General features: G+C 41.1%; 1 protein-coding gene across 1 annotated transcript in view; it reads right to left on the bottom strand.

Annotated features, from left to right (window-relative positions):
- LOC121521878 (WD repeat-containing protein 49-like) overlaps positions 1–15381 on the bottom strand; it is a 101379-nt gene extending 85998 nt beyond the window's left edge. The window contains exons 1-6 of the mRNA XM_041806065.1: positions 15301–15381; positions 13625–13933; positions 8877–9050; positions 8400–8483; positions 6592–6684; positions 6281–6452 (exon numbers count right to left, since the gene is read on the bottom strand). Of these exons, the coding sequence (XP_041661999.1) occupies positions 6281–6452; positions 6592–6684; positions 8400–8483; positions 8877–9050; positions 13625–13933; positions 15301–15381 (913 nt within the window). The remainder of the gene's footprint in view (positions 1–6280; positions 6453–6591; positions 6685–8399; positions 8484–8876; positions 9051–13624; positions 13934–15300) is intronic.
- Between the last annotated feature and the right edge of the window lie 4004 nt (positions 15382–19385).

Here is a 19385-nt window from a genome sequence, read left to right as displayed (position 1 = left end):
GTGAATAGAATAATGAGCTTTGTAAGTTAAAAGACATGCAGCTGCATTTTGCACACATTGAAGATTTCTGACTGAGGATTGGGAGATGCCAGCATAAAGTGCATTGCAGTAATCCAGGCTGGAGCTTATCAACCCTCGGTCCCTACTATGTCCGTTTTGAGGAAATTCATCATTTTTATCATCTTTTTTTTTTAGTTAATAGTCACATTTTTATAGATTGAGGCATCAAAGTTATTATTTTTCTTCATATTAAAAAAAAAATTAAAAAAATGAAAACCGTGTCACCCATTGAACGCCCGTGACGCGAAATAGCTACATCCAGCCTTGTTTGTCCGAAATCAGACACATAGACTTCCATTCAAAACACGTTTTTTGACCGTGTGTCTAGGGCACCAAAACAACTTTTAGCACCCATTTTTTTGCAGTCAGTCGATCACCAGGGATCTAAATTTCACCATTAAACAGTGATCCAGCAGATAGTGCAGCGCACCATTTTAACCCTTTCAGCAGCACAGACATGGTTTTCCTTCCATGCGCTCAGAGTGTTTGGAGCGCTATTTCACCTGCTAAACATAACCAGAATTAAATGAACCGATTCATGCCACTAGATATGGATGTCTGAGAGTGGGCTACATGTGTAAGGAAAAGTTTGTGTGCTCCTACGTGTGTGATCGGGTGCGAATCTGCGTACATGTTTACAAGCGGACATGCCGTAAGTGAAGTGTTTACATTAGGATATGTTACCTGTGGATTCTGCAGCCTGGGACTAAGAAAGAGGGACATTTGGACAATTTCAACTTTGCCCTCACTTCATGGCAAGTGGATTTACAAGCATGAGGATGCACGGGTCCTTTCGATCAATAGGAGAGAATATATCATATCTCAAAGATGCAGTACATTTATATCTGCGCATAATTGGCATATTTGTGGTCACATTTTGGTTAGAGGTGGAAATGCGCGTGTTTGTGGATCATATCCTACATATTTCCTCTGATTCTTTATGCCTGTACATAAAATAAACCTAACATGAACAAATACATTCAATAGCATTAGATTTGGTAGAGTAGGAACCACGAGAAAAGGAGGGTAAAACTGGTGTGTTTTACACACGGATGGACTCATCTGTTTAGCATGAACGAATCCAAGTCATAGGCATAGTGTACAGTAAGTGGCATAAAAGGGTGTAACATTGAATTTTTAAAAAAAAAAAATTTCAGTAGTCAGGGTTGAAGTTGTTGAAGAGATCTGAAGCAGTGAAAGTTTTTAAAAAAGTTGAAAAATTAGTATTTTATTAACACCTTTCTGCATGTCCGTTTTCGGAGAAACAAGGGTGGATGTAGCTAAAATATGGCATTCGGCACTACAGAAAAAATTTCAATGCATCAAAATCAATTTTACTTCTCATCATTGGCATGGCCCAGACTCTATTTATTGAAAAATTTTTTTTTTTTTGTAGATCATTTTATATGGGAATTATGGTGTTTTTGTGTTTTTTTACCATAAAAAATAGCAGTGACATGGTGTACAATAAGTGGCATAAAAAGCGTGTAACATTTAATTTTTTAACTTTTTTTTTTTTTTTTAGTGGTCAGGGTTGAAGTTGTTGAAGAGATTTGAAGCAGAGAAAGTAAAAAAAAATGTTGAAAAATGATTATTTTATTAGCGCCTTCTGCATGTCCGTTTTCAGGACAAACAAGGACAGATGTAGATAAAAATTACAAGGGGCCGAGGGTTAAGGCGTGGACAGCTTTCTCAAGGTCATGATGGCTCAAAAGAAGATTTTCATTTGGGATGAAGACATCACTGATAAAAGCTTGTTTTCACTACACTGTCAAGTTGTTTTCAAATCTCAGGTGACTGCCTTAAATCCCTCTCAGAAATCTGACAGTCTGACCAAACCTCGAAGACAAAGCACCAAAGCCAGCCGACTCAGCATCTCCAAACAAAATCAACCCTTTTTCATTTAAACAAAGAACATTTCGGGCTAACCGCTCCATCAGTGATCATCAACTGGAGGCCCGGGGGCCACATCAGGCCCCCACGGTGTCCTACCCAGTCCTCAGTGAATGATTACATTCAGAAAATCTGAGAAGAAAAAATATGGCATGCTATTGTTGAATTTTTTTATTCTTGAAGTTCAAATAAAACCTTCAACCTAGCCACTTATCAAACAAAAACACACTAGTATTTTATTTCTGTAATTTAGCATGGTAAAAGCATACTTATTCTTGTGTTGATTAAAGCTGTGTTTTTGATCTTTTTTTTGTTTTGTTTTGTTTTGTTTTGTTTTTTTATTTTTTACACAAGACTCTTTGAGCAGTCAGTTTCCCTTTCTGAAAATCTGCACAGAACATCAATTCCCTGGCTGTGTTTTTGGCCAATCACAACACAACATTTTAGCATCAAGCTCAGTGATAGGCGTCATGAGGGCTCCAGAAATATGTAGCCAAATATCTCAATCGCCCCCTTGTGGCTGGCTGAAGTATAGGTGACAGGGACTGATCTCGCAGTTAAGGGCTCAATGAAAGGAAATGAACAATTAATACAAAAATATATTAATTAGACCAATATTAATTTAAAGACCCTGTAAAGTGAAAATAAATCTGTAATTAGGTTTGTTGTATGACAGGTCACTGTGTTATGAACCTCTATATCAAATTTCAGTCAAATAAAATATCTCTAAGTTTATAAAATTAAGCTTCAAAATCATAAAAAAAATGAGGCAGTAAAATCTGCTCCAGGATGGTGTGTGCGTGTCTGTTGAATGAGCTGAAGCCACGCCCACTCAGGGGAAAAATCATCCTCTCAGATTTAAAAAACATTACAATCTGAATGTTGACCTATGATCAGAGCACAGCTGCCTGGCTCTGTACCAGAAAAAGGACAAAGTCCCTGTTCTGGTTCAAAACTGGTGTTAACTTTCAGTAAAGCAGTGACATCAGCTAGCGACAGACTGGACTGACATGAACTGCTCTGTGATTTTATATTTTCATGTTAGAGGGGCGGGGTCATTCCATCATGAGCACATATATTGGCCCCGCCCACATTAAACCAAGCCAGGAAAGAGATAAACAACTTTCTAACAGTCTAAATCCAGAATTCAGTCACATGTAGATCTCAGTGTTTTTACATTTTTATGGCAGCTGTGTTTCAACATGTCCAGTGTGTTCAGACAAAACTTTGGATTTCACTTTGCAGGGTCTTTAATTTTTGTTAAGTCAATATCCAGCCCTGGAGCATCTGTCAAAAAGAAGCTGGCCCTTGTGTGAAAGTACTCGATGACCCCTGCACTACATGATATCAGATATGCAGTCCAGCAAAGAATTTTGTGCAACACTTTTTTTTGGCTCCGTTGGCAGCTAGATTTGCAAATTGTCCACATAATGATGAAAAGATAAATTTTGCCTGGCTATAATTGACCCAAGTGGCGACAAAGGGCAATTAGAAGTGCTATGGATCTGCAGGGAGGGGTCCAAACTGCCGGGGCTCTGCCGGAGCAGAGACGTACCACAGCAGAGCCAGTGGAAGCACTCTAATCAACTAAACCTGAAACATATCTGCTCTCTTTTCATGGCCAAGCTTAAGTCTACTACCAGCGTGTCAGCAGTGTAGCGTCAGAGTGTGTGCATGAGTGTCACTGTTCGGCAGCATGTTGTGGCTGTGCAAAGATGCATGAACACACAAAGAGACTGAAAGACTTTGCAGTTATTTTGAGGGAATTTGACCCTTGTAGGAGGCATTTAAATCATAAACACTGGTGTAGACCAGCACAGTCAGACTGAAACAGAGGTCAGGACACTGATAAATTTCACCGGCCAGTAGTTGGAGTCATTCTGTTATCCGCCGCAGCTAAAATCTACTCTCATATAAATAAAGCCCTGACACAGAAATATTAGAAATACTAGAAATTTCTATAACACTGGGCAAACTGAGTGCAGCATATAACCTTATTTTCCCTGAGTAGCTCCTATTTGCTGTTTTTTATGTTGTAGCTGCTCTAAAGTAAATCTCTATAAAGTACTTTACCTACATGCTGACATGTTTCCTTTCTCTCCTCTTGATTTCTTTGATTATAACATTATGTAAATATGTAAATATGTTCACTCTTCTCTCCCTGGCTGGCACACTCTTCCTCCTCTCCCCCTCCTGACTTATAGGTCTGTGTCCATCCCAATTTCCTCCTAATTTCCTCTCAATTTCCCTCCCTGCTTCAGCCCACCTCCTTTCTCTCTCTATCCTCCTCCTCCCTCCCTTCCCTTCTCTCTCCCTTTGGTGGCCCGTGAGCCTGAAGGTTTGGAGGTCTGGATAACCAGCCATGTCTAATGGTACACAGCCCACTCATACTGCGGGGTGGGCAACTTCAAAAGAACAGCAGCAGCACCCTAGAGGGATGCCAGCACACATGTGCAGTCACACTGTCCTCTTTTCCTCTCTCACTTACAAACACACACTCACATATACACACAACACACCCTCTGTTGTTGTTTCACGTGCACGTGCACGTGCACATGCACACACAGGCTGTAAAATTTCAATTAAGCAGCCTTTTTTAACGTTCTGGCATTGTCTCGTCCGTTTCCCCCTTTTTTGTATTCCTTTTGTTTCTCCATTTGTTGTGCTTATTTATAACTACTTTATTCTTGTTTCCCCTTTATCAGGATTTCCCCTCACAGCCAAGCTCGCCTCTGAGCGCTGCCTCCACTGAATCATTATCAAACAGCCCAATGAGTCTTTAGAGAGGCTCTCTGCCAATGATGCAATCTGGATACAACTAAGCGACCTCTTTGTTACCCAGACTGAGCTCAAGTGGGGAGTCTCAGGGGGCCAGACCCTGAGCCCATGACTTTATGCCAATAGTCAAAAGTCTGGCTGTGCAAGACTATAAAGTGGATGACTCAGGAGGAGTCGCTGCATGTGTGTCTGCGTGTGTGCGCTGCAGCGACACAGACACACCCGAGCGTTTCCACGGTGTTGCATAAGCCGTTATTAAAGCGAGAAAGAGAGCAAGTAGGCAGGCACAGACCGCCGCTCTCATCCCGGCTGTCAAGGTGAAAGTGTGCGTCAGGTATCGCTGACACCCACAGTGTCTTCTTTGTTTTCTGTCTCTTTGTTTTCTGAGCAAACGCGTCTGTCCTCAGGCCTTTTAGTCTGTTCAACTTATTCACAAGAACACAGCAGAATCTGGAGTCCAATTAGCCCGTGAGAATTTATCCTGATTTGCAAAAACAGAAATCAGGATTTCATATTTACTATTTTTACTCTGATTTTAATTTGAGGCATCAGGGCATCACCTCTGCAGAGAGATCCACCTTAGAACACAATATCAGCCCCTCTTCCTCTGCTCTAAATTCCTCTACGTTTAAGTTGTTTGCAATCATGTGATCCAGAAAGCTCCAAGGAGGGCAGGAAGGGAGGCAGCCATTAGGAATGAATGGGAAAGGAGGGAAAGTTAGTACTTTAAAGCTTAAATGCACCTACGTACATTGAGTACAATCCCTGCACTTTACTTAAAAGTGATTTTTACCAGTTCAACAGAGTAACCTGGTGTGGAGGTGATCAATATCACAGATTACTCAGTCCTGCAGACATCCTAGCGCATGGCATCATCTATCCAGATGAAGGGAGTCTTGAGGAGTCTAGTGCTGAGCTAAGAGGCTCGCGGAGCCACTTTAACATTTTAAAAAAATCCTCATTTTGTCACAAACATGCTTTTAATTGAAACAGTGATGTACTTTCAACCAAATATGCCTTGTAGGGTAAGGAGCTGAGTAAAGACCTGCCATCCAGGAGTGAGACGGTGCTACAAAACAGCTCTTTAATGTGGACCATGTTAGCTAGCTCCTGTTTCCTTCCCTCCATCCTTTGTCGTATTTAATCCACTTTTAAACAGCCACACTGGTACCGAATGAAGGGCCACTTGGGAGCCAAAGAACTAGCTCCGCTGAGCTGAAACAGAGATCTGGATCTCTAAAAAAAGACAGATTTCCTATCACAGTGAGGGAGACTGGACAGACATCAGCTAAAACACACAGGCAGGATGAAGTTCTGTTGGCTATTTGGGTATTTATATTGCATGTTTGGGCATGTCCTGTAATTCTCTGGCTTTGTTACCTGGAAGAAATGCTTTCAAATATTTTCTAACATTTTTTTTTATTTATAACAAGAAGGGATTATAATGGTCTTTTTTCTGGAGCCTCCAAATTACTAAAGCGTCCCTGAGTTTTGGTCAAAGATTGTAGCACTAGTACAGAAAATGTGACTTTGTGAGCGTATTTCCTACCTTTCCTAACCCAGGCAGGAGAGTGTGCTCGGTGAGTCACGGTGTAACAGGAGCGATGCTTTCCTCTGACCAGCTCGTCCCACAGGATGATGTCTGCTGAATCGAAGTCCGTCCTCAGACTGTATCTCTCGAACAGAGAGATCTGAGCTGAGTTAAAGCATATACCACTGACCTGAGAGAACAGACAGTAAAGAAGGGATCAACACACAGAGGTGATGCAGACAAACGAAGACTCCTGAGAATAGACGGCCCTCTCCCTGCTTCTCTTCACTACCTCATGTCTACCTTTGCTTTCTCGGCCTGTTCGTTACCTGTCCTCCAATGTCTCCTACGGTGAGGACGGCTTGGTCCGGCTGTGAGGGATCCGTCCAATAGTCGAGACACCAGGGAGTAAATTTGAGACCCTGGAGAGGAAGTACAAAGCACCACATCACAGTGCCTATAAGTATAAACCCACAGGCATGCAGATTGTGGTTTGGGGCACTGCCCATGTGCGCAGGCAGCCTGGGTTTGGGGCCGGCCTGTGGCCCTTTGCCACATGTCTCTCCCCACTCTCTTCCCTGTTTCCGAGTCTATCCACTGTCCTTCCTCTATTCAATAATGGCATGAAAAGGCCCAAAATCTTAAAAAATAAAAAAGAATAAACTCACTTGTGTTTTTAACCCTTTTATTGATTTTATAAATCAACCATGGTCAATATGGTCTGGCTTTACTACAATTTTATTTTACAGAAAATATCTTCAATGTGAAAGTGAAAACAGATTTCTACAAATAATGTCAATTAAACAAAATAATGACTACTTAAATATTCACCCCCTTTAAAGTGACTGACCTAGTTCAACTGGAGCTTTTCATCTCACAATTAGTGAAATGGGAAACACCTGAGGGCAGTCAATGTGTTCCAAATGATTGTAGTATAAAGACACCTGTGTCTGGAAGGTCCAGTCACTGGTTCATCAGTATACCTGGCTACCATTACACCATGAAGACAAAAGAACACTCCAAGCAGCTCAGAGAAAAGCTCATTGAAAAGTATAAGGGGGAAAGGATGGATACAAAACATTTACAAGGCACTAAACCTGCCTTAGAGTTCATTTAAATCCATCATCAAGAAATGAATGACTATGGCACATGTGTAAATCTGCCTAGATCAGACCGTCCTCACAAACTGAGTGAGCGTGCAAGAAGGAGACTAGTGAGAGAGGACACCAAGACTCCTATGACTACTCTGAAGGAGTTTCAAGCTTCAGCAGCTGAGACGGGAGAGACTCTGCAGACAACAACTGTTGGCCGAGTTCTTCACCAGTCAAAGCTTTATGGGAGAGTGGTGAAGAGAAAGACACTGTTGAAGAAAACTCAGATTCAGCCTGGACTAGAGTTCACCTAAAGGCATGGATTCAAGACGAGGAATGTTCTTTGGTCTGATGAGACTCCAAACACTGCACATCACCACAAACAAACCATCCCCACTGTGAAGCAAGGTGGTGGCAGCATCATGCTGTGGGGATGGTCCTCAGCAGCCAATTCTGGAAGGCTTGGAAAGGTAGAGGATAAAATAAATGTGGCAAAAAATAGGAAAATCCAAGAGGATAATCTTATTCAGTCTGCAAGAAAACTACGATTTGGAAGATTTATTTTCCAGCAAGACAATAAAGCATGTATAGCATGTTCTGGAGTGGCTGAGTCGAAGCCCAGACCTCAATCCAACAGAGAATTTGTGGCTGGATTTGAAAAGGGCTGTTTATGTCTGATCCCTGTGCAACCTGACAGAGCTTGAGCAGTTTTACAAAGAAGAATGGACTACAATGTCAGATGTTCGAGCCTGATAGAGACCTCAGACTTAGTGCTGTGATTGCAGCCAAAGGTCAAAATCCAAATTATACTGACATTTATAAAATCAGTAGTAAAAGGGAAAAATATCCAAGGGGGTGAATACTTTTTATAGGCACTGTCTCTCATGTCAGTTTCAAATATTATACAAAACACTCTTAACACTGAGAGTACCAACAGAAAAGACTTTTAATGGTGATCACAAATGCTAAACTTAGTCTGACATGGGAGTATGTGTAGATATGTAAAAAAGTAATTTTCAGACGTCAGTGTTAGTTTGAGCTGTTACCTGGAGTTTGTATCTGCAGCTGAAGTCTTGTTGAGATGTTATATCGTAGAAATACACCTCCTTACTGGTGAACGACACCGCTATCTGAGAATGGGACGAAAGAAAGGAAAGCAAATAAAATGAAAAATTTACCACTGCTTTGAAAAAGGAAGAAACTAAACTGTAAATGAAAGACCATGTCAGGGTGCAAGGGAATTCTCTCTCTGGCAAGGAAAGTGGGGACATTTGTGCAAAGTCTGGAGAAAATCTCTCAGAGCATTCTTGAGAAATCACACCCACAAGAAAGGTCCACGCATACGGACAGTCAACCTGAAAACATAATGCCTCTAGTCTCAAGTATCACCAGCAAAGAGGCAGATGAAGTGTCTGCACTTAACACCAGGTCTAAATATTAGAATTCTAATGCTACACATTGTAAAATTGTGTCTAAAACATCACAGCTGATGGACATTTATCCTCTTTAACACCAGGAGTCACCTTGCTTAAGTTGTGCAGGATCACCATATCAGTGACCCAGAGGTCCTTGGGTGCTACTGTGCTGTTCTGTAGTCGATGAGTGTGCAGAAGGGACATGTCCTCTACGTCCCTCAGCCCCACGGTTCCTCCTCTGCTCACGGTCACATACTGACCTGAACTCTGCAGGAACAGCACCTGCAGGGACCATCAGGAGATATCAGAAAAAGGCTTTTAACCAAGCTAAAGCAAAAGCGCTGGGCAGAGTAACGGACTGTCTGTGTAGTTCACACTGTTAAACTGACAGCTTTAAAGCTTTTGTGATGCATTTGTCTAACATTTTAATGGTAACTTAATTAGTAAAATGGAGGCTATAATTTAAGATATTTCAGGATTAAGTACTTCCTCTGCTTTCCTGCTGATCTTTAGTCATAAAACTACACTTGCTTAGCTAAATTAAACATGACCTCCTTCTTAAATCTTCTTCTTATTGGATCCAAATAAGTACAAGTGTGTGGGGTACATTCATTTTTGCTCAGACCAATAAAACCAAAAGGATTAATGAATGATGCCATTTTGTTGGCAACCAGAAAGGGCTGTGAAAGAAAAGGCTTGAGTTGACTGTCTGCAGAGGAAAATCCATTAAACATCTTTATGAAAGAAAGCCGTGTTAATGCGTAAATTAAAGGTCAAGTATAAGATGTACTCTAGTCGCATAAGACCTGCACACCAGGTCAATCTGAGTCAACTTCAGCCTCTGTAAGACTTCCCTGAGGGTGTCTCATCTCTGATTTTTATCTGCAGGAGGTGAAAGATTTGTACAGTGTGTTTCAAGTGTATTGCATCCAATAAAGCACCAACATTTTCAGCATTCTACGCCGTGTTCCACATTATTATGCAAATTAATTTTTACTGCCATAAACATTCAACTTTTTTAGTTTTTCAGTTACACTCATGGATGGTACTGTGTCTCAGGGCTTTTTGGATCACTGAAATCAATCTTAGACACCTGTGATCATTAGTTTGCCAGGTGAGCCCAATTAAAGAAAAACTACTTAAGAGGGAAGTTCCACATTATTAAGGAGGCCACAAGTTTCAGCAATATGGGAAAGAAAAAGGATCTTTGCTGCCGAAAAGCATCAAATAGTGAAATGCCTTGGACAAGGTATGAAAACATTCGATATTTCATGAAAAACTTAAGCGTGATCATCGTACTGTGAAGAAATTTGTGTCTGATTCAGAGCATAGACGGGTTCTTGCAGATAAAGGCATAATGAGGAGGGTTTCTGTCAGACAAATTCATCAGATTAAGAGAGCAGATGCTAAAATGCCATTACAAAGCAGCAAACAGGTATTTGAAGCTGCTGGTGTCTTTGGAGTCCCACCAACCTCAAGGTGTAGGATCCTCCAGAGGCTTGCAGTCATGTATAAACCTACTATTCAGCCACCCCTAACCAAGGCTCATAAGCAGAAACAGTTGCAGTGGGCCCAGAAATACATGAAGACTCATTTTCACACAGTCTTGTTGACTGATGAGTGCCGTGTAACCCTGGATGGTCCAGATGAAGGAGTAGTGGATGGTTGGTGGATGGCCACCATGTCCCAACAAGGCTGTGATGTCAGCAAGGAGGGGGCGGAGTCATGTTCTGGGCCTAATCATGAGGAGAGAGCTGGTAGACCCCTTTAGGGTCCCTGAAGGTGTGAAAATGACCTCAGCAAAGTATCTAGAGTTTCTGACTGACCACTCTCTTCCATGGCACAAAAAGAAGAACCATGCCTTCCGCAGCAAAAGTATCTTCATGCATGACAATGCACCCTCTCATGCTGCAAAGAATCCCTCTGTGTCATTGGCTGCTATGGGCATAAAAGGAGAGAAACTCATGGTGTGGCCCCCATCCTCCCCTGACCTCAACCCTACTGAGAACCTTTGGAGCATCCTCAAGCTAAAGATCTATGAGGGTGGGAGGCAGTTCACATCTCTGGGGGGATATTCTGACATCCTGCAGAGAAATTCAAGCAGAAACACTCCAAAAACTCACAAGTTCAATGGATGCAAGAATAGTGAAGGTTATATCAAAGAAGGGCTCCTATGTTAACTTGTAATGTAGTAGTCAGAAATTCTACATTAAAAGACAAGTCAGGAGTCAGAACGAGTTGAATGCAGCCTTGACGTTATGTTTATTACAAGCAGGACAATGGAACACGAGTGAGACCCCAAACCTCTCTGATCATAGGCTTTTATATCTCTCAGTCCATGTGTGCCATAGAATCTGTCTACATGCACCTAACTACACACTTCTTAACATTCTCCATACACCTTGGTAACTATCAAAACATCAAAACTGAGTCCAGACATTGTTCCAAGCCCCCCTTTTCCTGTTTATCACATTGATCACTCTTTCTGGTCTAGTAAACATTGCCTTCTCAGGAATTTTCTAGCATCCTTTCTCAAGGCTACTCGAGTAAAAGTGTAAAAGTACAGGTTTTAAAACTATTTAAAGTATAAAAGTAAAAGTAATGTAAAGGGAAAAAATTCCATTAAGGACAAAAGCTTAGGCCGCACCACAGGGGCTAATTCCATTCTACCATTCCATTCCATTCTACCATTCCAATCTTTTCTACCATTCCATTCCATTATACATTCCATTCCATTCCATTCTACCATAGTGCACTACCCCACCTCCCCAAAAAAACATTTTTCTAAAGGCCATAATGACTATATTGTTATATTAAAATGTTAATGTTGAAAAATTTGGGATGCACCTGTTTCAGCCGTGTATATGCCCATTGAAAATGAATGCATTTTAGTACAATGCAAATACATTCAAGAATCATACATGTGTACTACCAACCTCCTTGCTGATTGGGACATTTTGCTCCAGTTCTCTTGAGTCTCTGCCATGGTCATCTTCATACTAGGTTACGTACGTCTGCTACTTCCTTGCTGGAGTGTGACGTGATTTGTGTCATGTCCGAAGGTGCGATGAATCACGTACAAACCATGTTTATACTTTTCATCCAACCACAATTAAATTCACTTTATCTGGATGGCGCGATTTATCTGGATAGTTTTTTTGTTTTTTTTATTTGTTTGTTTTTTTAACTATGCTAAGCCAGAATGAAAACAAGCTGAAATGAAATAGGAGGAATGAGGCTACTCTTAAAATGTAAGGAGTAGAAAGTACAGATAATTACGTGAAAATGTAAGGAGTAGAAAGTACAGATAATTACGTGAAAATGTAAGGAGTAGAAAGTACAGATAATTACGTGAAAATGTAAGGAGTAGAAAGTACAGATAATTACGTGAAAATGTAAGGAGTAGAAAGTACAGATAATTACGTGAAAATGTAAGGAGTAGAGGTAAAATGTAGGCTGAAAAATAATTACTCCAGTAAAGTACAGATACCCAAAATTTCTACTTAAGTAAGGTAACAAAGTATTTGTACTTTGTTACTTGACACCTCTGAACATAATATACCTGTAAGTGTAATATACTTATATGCAAAACATAATATATCCACAGTAACTTGGCCTGTTAAGATGTTTTTGATTGAAATAGTTTTGATTTCAGTAAATATGACCTCCTAATGCTGCACATTCAACAAAAGACCATTTTCAGTTCTTTATAACCTATAAATTGTTTTGAAAATCTGTTGTGTGTAATAATTTGGTACCGTGCATTTTGAGTTTTTTTATTTCTGAAAAAAATAAAATTTAATAAAATTTGAATTATGCACAAATGGTTGATGACTTGAAAATTATACTGACTGCTATTTGCATTGAATACTCAGGAAAGTCAGAGAAACATATCATTTGCATAATAATTTGGAACGCGGTGTAAAACCTGCTGTTTATTTATTTAAAAGAAGGTTAAACTTCTCTTGAAAGGATATTTACTTTGAATTGCCTGTCAGATGACTTGATGACCCTTTAGTGCTAATAGCATATGTAAATTCTGACGCCAAGAGGCTGAAAATCAAGACAGTATCAAAGATAGCACTGAGGGTCCAGCCCCAGTAATGGTGCAGTGCAAATACAGTCGAATCGGGATATATATATTTTACATATATATATATATATATATATATGATAATGGGAATAACATTTTGTGGGTGCAGAGCCATGTGGCAATGTGTCCTAAAGCAACTTTCTTACTGTAAGTAGACATATCCTCTATTATTTCATAAAAAAACAAAAACAAATGTATTCCTGCAGTTTTAAGTACTTTTCTCTTTTGCAAAAATTTACTGACAACATAGCAACTTTACTTTTAACCTGAACAAATTAAGAGTTTTCAAAGCAACATCAGACTTTCTTCCTCGTTAACAATGTTCTGAGCTAAATAGGTCAAACCCCTCCAGCCCTTTAGAAAACAACTTGCAGGACATTCTGACATTCTCAGGATTGAAAGATTGAAGTGGTGAGCCATCACTTTATCCTCAGCAGTAGGCACTTTACACCAGCCGCTTCATTTACATTTTAATTGATAGATGTTAAACTTAAAGGAGTCTGGAGCCATTTATCTCGAAATAGGTGGGTCATTTTGATGAGCAAGACCCTAATACTTTCCAACTTCTGCTCACACAATGTTTAATAATGTGGAATTCTAGCAAGTCAGCAGAGTCTGGGATTCTCCAGACAGTCAGTCAATGTCAGAACGGTTTTCAGTTAATTCTCTGCGATAGATGATGACTTTAAAATAGGCAACATCTTTGAACCTTCTCAGGAAACTGTCTTTCCTTAAGATTCTCAGACAGCCATGACTCTTTTACCTTTTGAACAGGGTCTCGGTGTGGACAGGTTAGAGTGCGTGCTGGCATCCAGCAGGGCCTACTGCTGGTCCTGCTGTTTTTCACTTTGTCAGAAAGCTCCACAAGCAGGAAGGAGCAGAGGCCTGTCCAGTCTATACGCCCTTCTTCCTTCACACTGTCTATATCCAGAAGGAGGCCGCAGGTCTCCTGAGTGAGGGCCACACTGTCAAAGAGGAGGCCGTACTCTTCCTCAGAGCCACGGCCGACTGATGACTGACCCAGGTGGATGAATTCAGCCCTGGACAGGGAGCGAGGTTCACCCGAGGGGTCCTGATGAACAGAATTAGAGTTTATTTAGAGACTCTTATTCAACTACACACCAGTGTGTTATAACAGTGAGGATTATTAAAGCATCAATGAAGTATTTCAACAAAAAATGTCATTTAAAAGCATGTAATGTAAAATAAGTGACTACATAAATATTCACATTTTACTCTGTTCTTCTTCGCAAAACTGCTCAAGCTCTGTCAGAATGCATGGGGATCAGACGTGAACAGCCCTTTTCAAGTCCAGCCACAAATTCTCTATTGGATTGAGGTCTGGGTTTTGACTCGGCCGCTCCAGAACATTCACCATGTTGTCTTTGAACCACCTCTGTGTTGCTTTCGCTGCATGCTTCAGGTCAGTGTCTTGCTGGAAAACAAATCTCCCAAATCGTAGTTTTCTTGCAGACTGAGATTTTCCTCGGGGATTTTCCTATATTTTGCCACATTCATTTTACGCTCTACCTGTACAAGCCTTCCAGGGCCGGCCACTGTGAAGCATCCCCACAGCATGATGCTGCCACCACTGTGCTTCACAGTGAGGATGGTGTGTTCGTGGTGATGTGCACTGTTTGGCGTCTCATCGGGCCAAAGAACTTTCTTCCTCTTGAGCATGGAGTCTCCCTTTTGATGAACTCTAGTCCAGATTGAATCTGAGTTTCTTCAACAGTGTCTTTCTCTTTGCCACTCTCCCATAAAGCTTTGACTGGTGAAGATGAAGACGGTGAAGATGGTGAACAGTTGATGTCTACAGTCTCTCCCATTTCAGCTGCTGAAGCTTAGACCTCCTTCAGAGTAGTCATAGGCGCCTTGGTGGCCTCTCTCACTAGTCTCCTTCTTGCACGCTCACTCAGTTTGTTCAGAGACTTGGAAATGTTTTTGTATCCATCCCCTGACTTAAACTGTTTAATAACATTTTCTCTGAGTTGCTTGGAGTGTTCTTTTGTCTTCATGGTGTAATGGTAGCCAGAAAGACTGATGAACCAGTGGCTGGACCTCAGCTAATTTGAGTCAGCCACTTTAAAGGGGGTGAATATTTATGTAGTCACTTATTTCACATTGCATGTTTTTATTTAACTGACATTACTTTATAAGAATCTTCTTCACTTTGATATTAAAGAGTTTTTCCTCGTTTCCCAAAAGCCAAATTATCCAGGATCAACTAGGGTTGATTTTTAAAAATCAATAAAAAGTTAGAACATCCAAGTAGGTGAATACTTTTTATAGGCACAAAAGTTGTCAAAATTACCACAGAATCTCTAACCAGAAACAATCCAATCAGATTAAGAATTTAAAAAGACAAATCTGCCTGATGATGGACACAGAATCTGAAGGATCTATAATAGCTGGGGTTTATCTTGTTAAGACACCCACCATGAAAAGGTCCTGTAGTTTTCTGTAGTCCTCAGTGTTCAGTCTACTCTCAAGCTGTTTCACCTCCATCCTTGTTCCCATGGTTACCGCTCACACCTGTCAATCAATCACCGAAATACCAGATAGGGTCAGTGAGGTAAGGCGCTCATATGCGACTCTGCAGAACCAAATAATAAGTTCCCACATTCAGTGGTGTTACGAGATGTTCCCGACCCCTGTGATCCGTTAGTAACCTTGAATATCAGTTTCACTGTGGGTTGTCATGTCACTGTAATCATAAGGCACAGCCACAGTGGCAGTGGACTTCCTTTGTTGGCTCTTTTCACTCCATCCAAACATGTTGAATGGTGTGCAAAGGTCTTTTCATTTTCAGCGGATATTTTCCCCCCAGCTCTTTTAAAGGCTGGTGAATAGGCGCCCAAATGATGGCTAGGAAATGACTCCAGGAGGCGGCAGGTTACCAAAGCACGCCAAGTTTCTGTGTGGGTCAGGTAATGGGAAATAAAATACTCAAGTCAGGAAGATGGGAAGCATGAATCATAGAGTGAATACAAGCTAGAATTTGTAAAATAAGGCTGTGTGGGCACTGAAAACACCTTTATGAAGTTTCTATTTGGCATTATATTGAACACTACAAGGGCAGAGAACACTTTTAGTACTATTAAAAGCCCAACATTGTGGCTTGAGACAACTGGAACTATGGCTGGGTGGTTATACGCCTCTGTAAGGTTTATAGTTACCTGATAAATGAGGTACAGAGGTGAGTCAGGAGGGCGGCCTGGGACAGGTCTTGGCTTTGGCATTGTAGTTCCAGATTTAAACAGTGTAACTCTGAGTCAGAGTAGACATTTTGGCACAATTTAAAGAAAGTCCTGCAAGGCTTTCCTTATGCCTCTTGATCTCTGGTTGTCCGTCCACTAGTCGAGGCCGTTCTCGGGAAGAGATGTCGAAGGAATACTTTGACAGATTTTAACTTTACACAAATATTCTAGTAGCCCTCAATGCAACGTGCAATAGTGGGCGGTGACCAACAAGCGTTTGACATCGCCCACTGTCGATCGTTGGGCATCGCCCACTTTCAAGCTGTTGTCCAATCAGACGTTTGGTCTACGTCCTAACGTCATCATCACCTCTGACCAATTTCATCACATCCACTTTCAAGAAACAGGAAGTAAACAATACGAAAATGATTCTGAATGGAAATTACTCGTTTGAATAAAACATTTGGATATATGTTGTTTTTAGATATATGGATATATGTCCTGTTTTAGTTGCTATCATCTCCACATACAACACCAGCATGTTTCATTTTCAAACATGCATTTTCTTTGTCTTTAGTCATTGTATTCACTTCAGGATAACTAGCAGGCTAACCAGCTAGCGCTGGGAGACTTCTGCTACTAATGAACAAAAACATTTACTGAAGTTATCATTTATCTTTAAAAATCTATTACACTATAGTTTATAATATATAAAGTGTAACATACTCACAGAGAGATTAATCTGATTTTTAATATTCAGTTAATTAAAACATATTTTTTATCACATAAAACTCAACTGTCAATCTATTCCACTTATATTGTTGTTAAGCCTTCAATTATGTTGACTTTTGTCAGATACTTATTGTTCCATCTAGCACTGAAAGTATTGTTTTATTGGTGGGTTGCTAACTATCTTTTCTGGTGATGTTTGCCTCCTACCCCACAGGTTTCATAGGAAAGGTAAGGCAGAATTGAGTGGGCGATGCCCAATGTTGAGAAACGCCCACATTGGGCTCCACCCCCTATTGCACACTGCATTGAGGGGCTTCTCCAAACATTTGCCTTGAGATAAAAATAAACAGGTTAGATTTTGGAGGTCAGAGGTCAAGGGTCAAGGCCTCGTGTTTATGCCTTGATTTCTATGCCATTTTTGAACGCAGTTTAATCTGACACTTCAGATCTGGGAAAGCTTCAATAGGAAACTTTTGAGAAAAGGCAGAGGCTTTGAAAAATCCTCAGAGTATGATTGGGTGATCGTTCTGTCTGTCAAATCTCTATGGGCCAATCAGAGCAACAAAGCACGTGATGTAGCCGCTAGCAAGCTGCACTTGCACAGCTACTGAGGAATAACGCGAAACATGGCGACTGTAGACATGTCAGTACTCGACTTTTGTTGTTTTCGAAAAGATAACAACTCACTGCTGTTCTTTGTTCTTCTTTAGAAGAAATGACGTCAAGTTCTGATAAAACTGGCACTTTAGCAGCATCCACACTAATCTCTTCCTCCATAACTGCACCAGCTCTTGCTGCTGCTTGTTTACGTCACGACTCTGCCACGCCTGAAAGTACTGCCCCTCATAGCTGATTGGTCCTGTCACTTTGTAACTGGGCCAAAACAGTTCAGATGGGAGCTTTGCAAGATGGGTTCGCCAGTGAGAAACAAGGAAACAGCTTTCATAGGAAGCTTTCCAAGGTTAGAACGCAGTACCTTCATTAGGAATTTGAAGGTTTTCTTCAAACTCTACAAAAATGTAGGCCCAGACTCATGAATAAACTTAACTGTATACAGGTGAACAGTAAAGCTAATGTGGTTCATGTGCATCTCTTGTTTATGAATTTAACATCTTAAGGATATTTTGAGGGCTTTTCACCAATTTTTGCACAAATGTCCACTAGAACTCAAAGATGAACTTGGATTTTGGAGGTCAAACATGAAGGTTATTAGGCCTCATGGTCATCCTTTAATTCTAGCATTTCTCCTGCAGGAAACACCTGCAGCTGAAGCAGGTATACTGACACAACTTCACTAAGTTACAGAGTTCATGGTGGATGAAAATAGTCTTGACAGGAACAGAAAACTACAGCAATGCCCAGTCCTACTTCATGACCCACGACTAAATTTTCTCTGACTTGCAACCAGAAAGTTCACTGAGCCATATAACCACAAGATGGCAGTTCTACATCTAAAGACTTCTTGCCTTTATTCAATTGGACAACTCAAGAAATATAGGAGATACAGGGAGAGAGAATGGAGGGGGGCATTCAATAACATCAACAGCAGCACGAGGATCAGGATTCAAACCCAGTGCATCAAGGGCTGTAGCCTCAGTTTGTGTTCTTTGCAGTCACATGGTCCCCATGATCTGCAAATGCAACTGGGGGGGGGGGGGGGGGTGCACCAATCAATATTTGATACATATGTGCAGCGATGGCGCTCACAGCATCATTACGAGGCCTAATGGCTTGTCTTTTGTCCAACAAGCTCAAAAATCGAATCAGTTTATTTGTGACCCAGAGTGGACATCTGTGCAGAGTTTGAAGAAAATCATAGAAAGTGTTCTTGATTGTGTTTTTCTAAGCATGGGGTAGACACTAGTCCAGATAGCAAAATGTGACAGCACTGGACATGGGCTGGATTTACCCTAATTTTCGATCCACTTGGGAAAGTGGGTCTGCTCCGCTGACTTTTCCAGTGGGCCAGAACACATCCAGATTAATGGAAACCAAGTGAATGTTCAACCCAAATCTGGTGCAAATATGCCTGATAGCAAAAATATTTTGCCCAGATCAGGCTCTGCACTGGCTACGAGCTGTATCTGGGCCGAACTGTGCCAGCTTTGAGCTGGATCTCTGCCAAAATGTTTTTTCTGGATGTTATCTAAAACTACCCTGATAGCAGAAGTCCTTTAGTTGGACATGGGCTAGATGAACAGCAAGATGTGGCCAATATTTGGAAAGTAAATGACAGCCAACATCTGTCCCAAGTGTGTGACAGCGCTGTCTGAACCATAATAAAACCAGACCTCTACCACGACTACACCAAATAAAATAGTTGAAATGGCCCACAGCTGGGCCTTATATGGAAAACCTTTTAGGGAGTTTTGGTATGGAATTATGGCCTTATAGGGCCCACATGTGATTAACAGACCAAACTCCATACCATTTCCACACCTACATCCATCCATCCATCTTCTTCTGCTTATCCGGGAATGGGTCGCAGGGTTAAGCAAGTCCATGCAGACATCCCTTTCCCCAGCGACACTTTCCAACTCTTTCTGGGGGATCCCAAGGCACTCTGAGACCAGACAGGATATGTAATCCCTC

This window comes from Cheilinus undulatus, linkage group 2 (assembly GCF_018320785.1).
Source record: "Cheilinus undulatus linkage group 2, ASM1832078v1, whole genome shotgun sequence".
Taxonomy (NCBI): Eukaryota; Metazoa; Chordata; class Actinopteri; order Labriformes; family Labridae; genus Cheilinus; species Cheilinus undulatus.
Note: the sequence above shows the minus strand (reverse complement) of the source record. Positions and strands in the feature narration are given on the sequence as shown.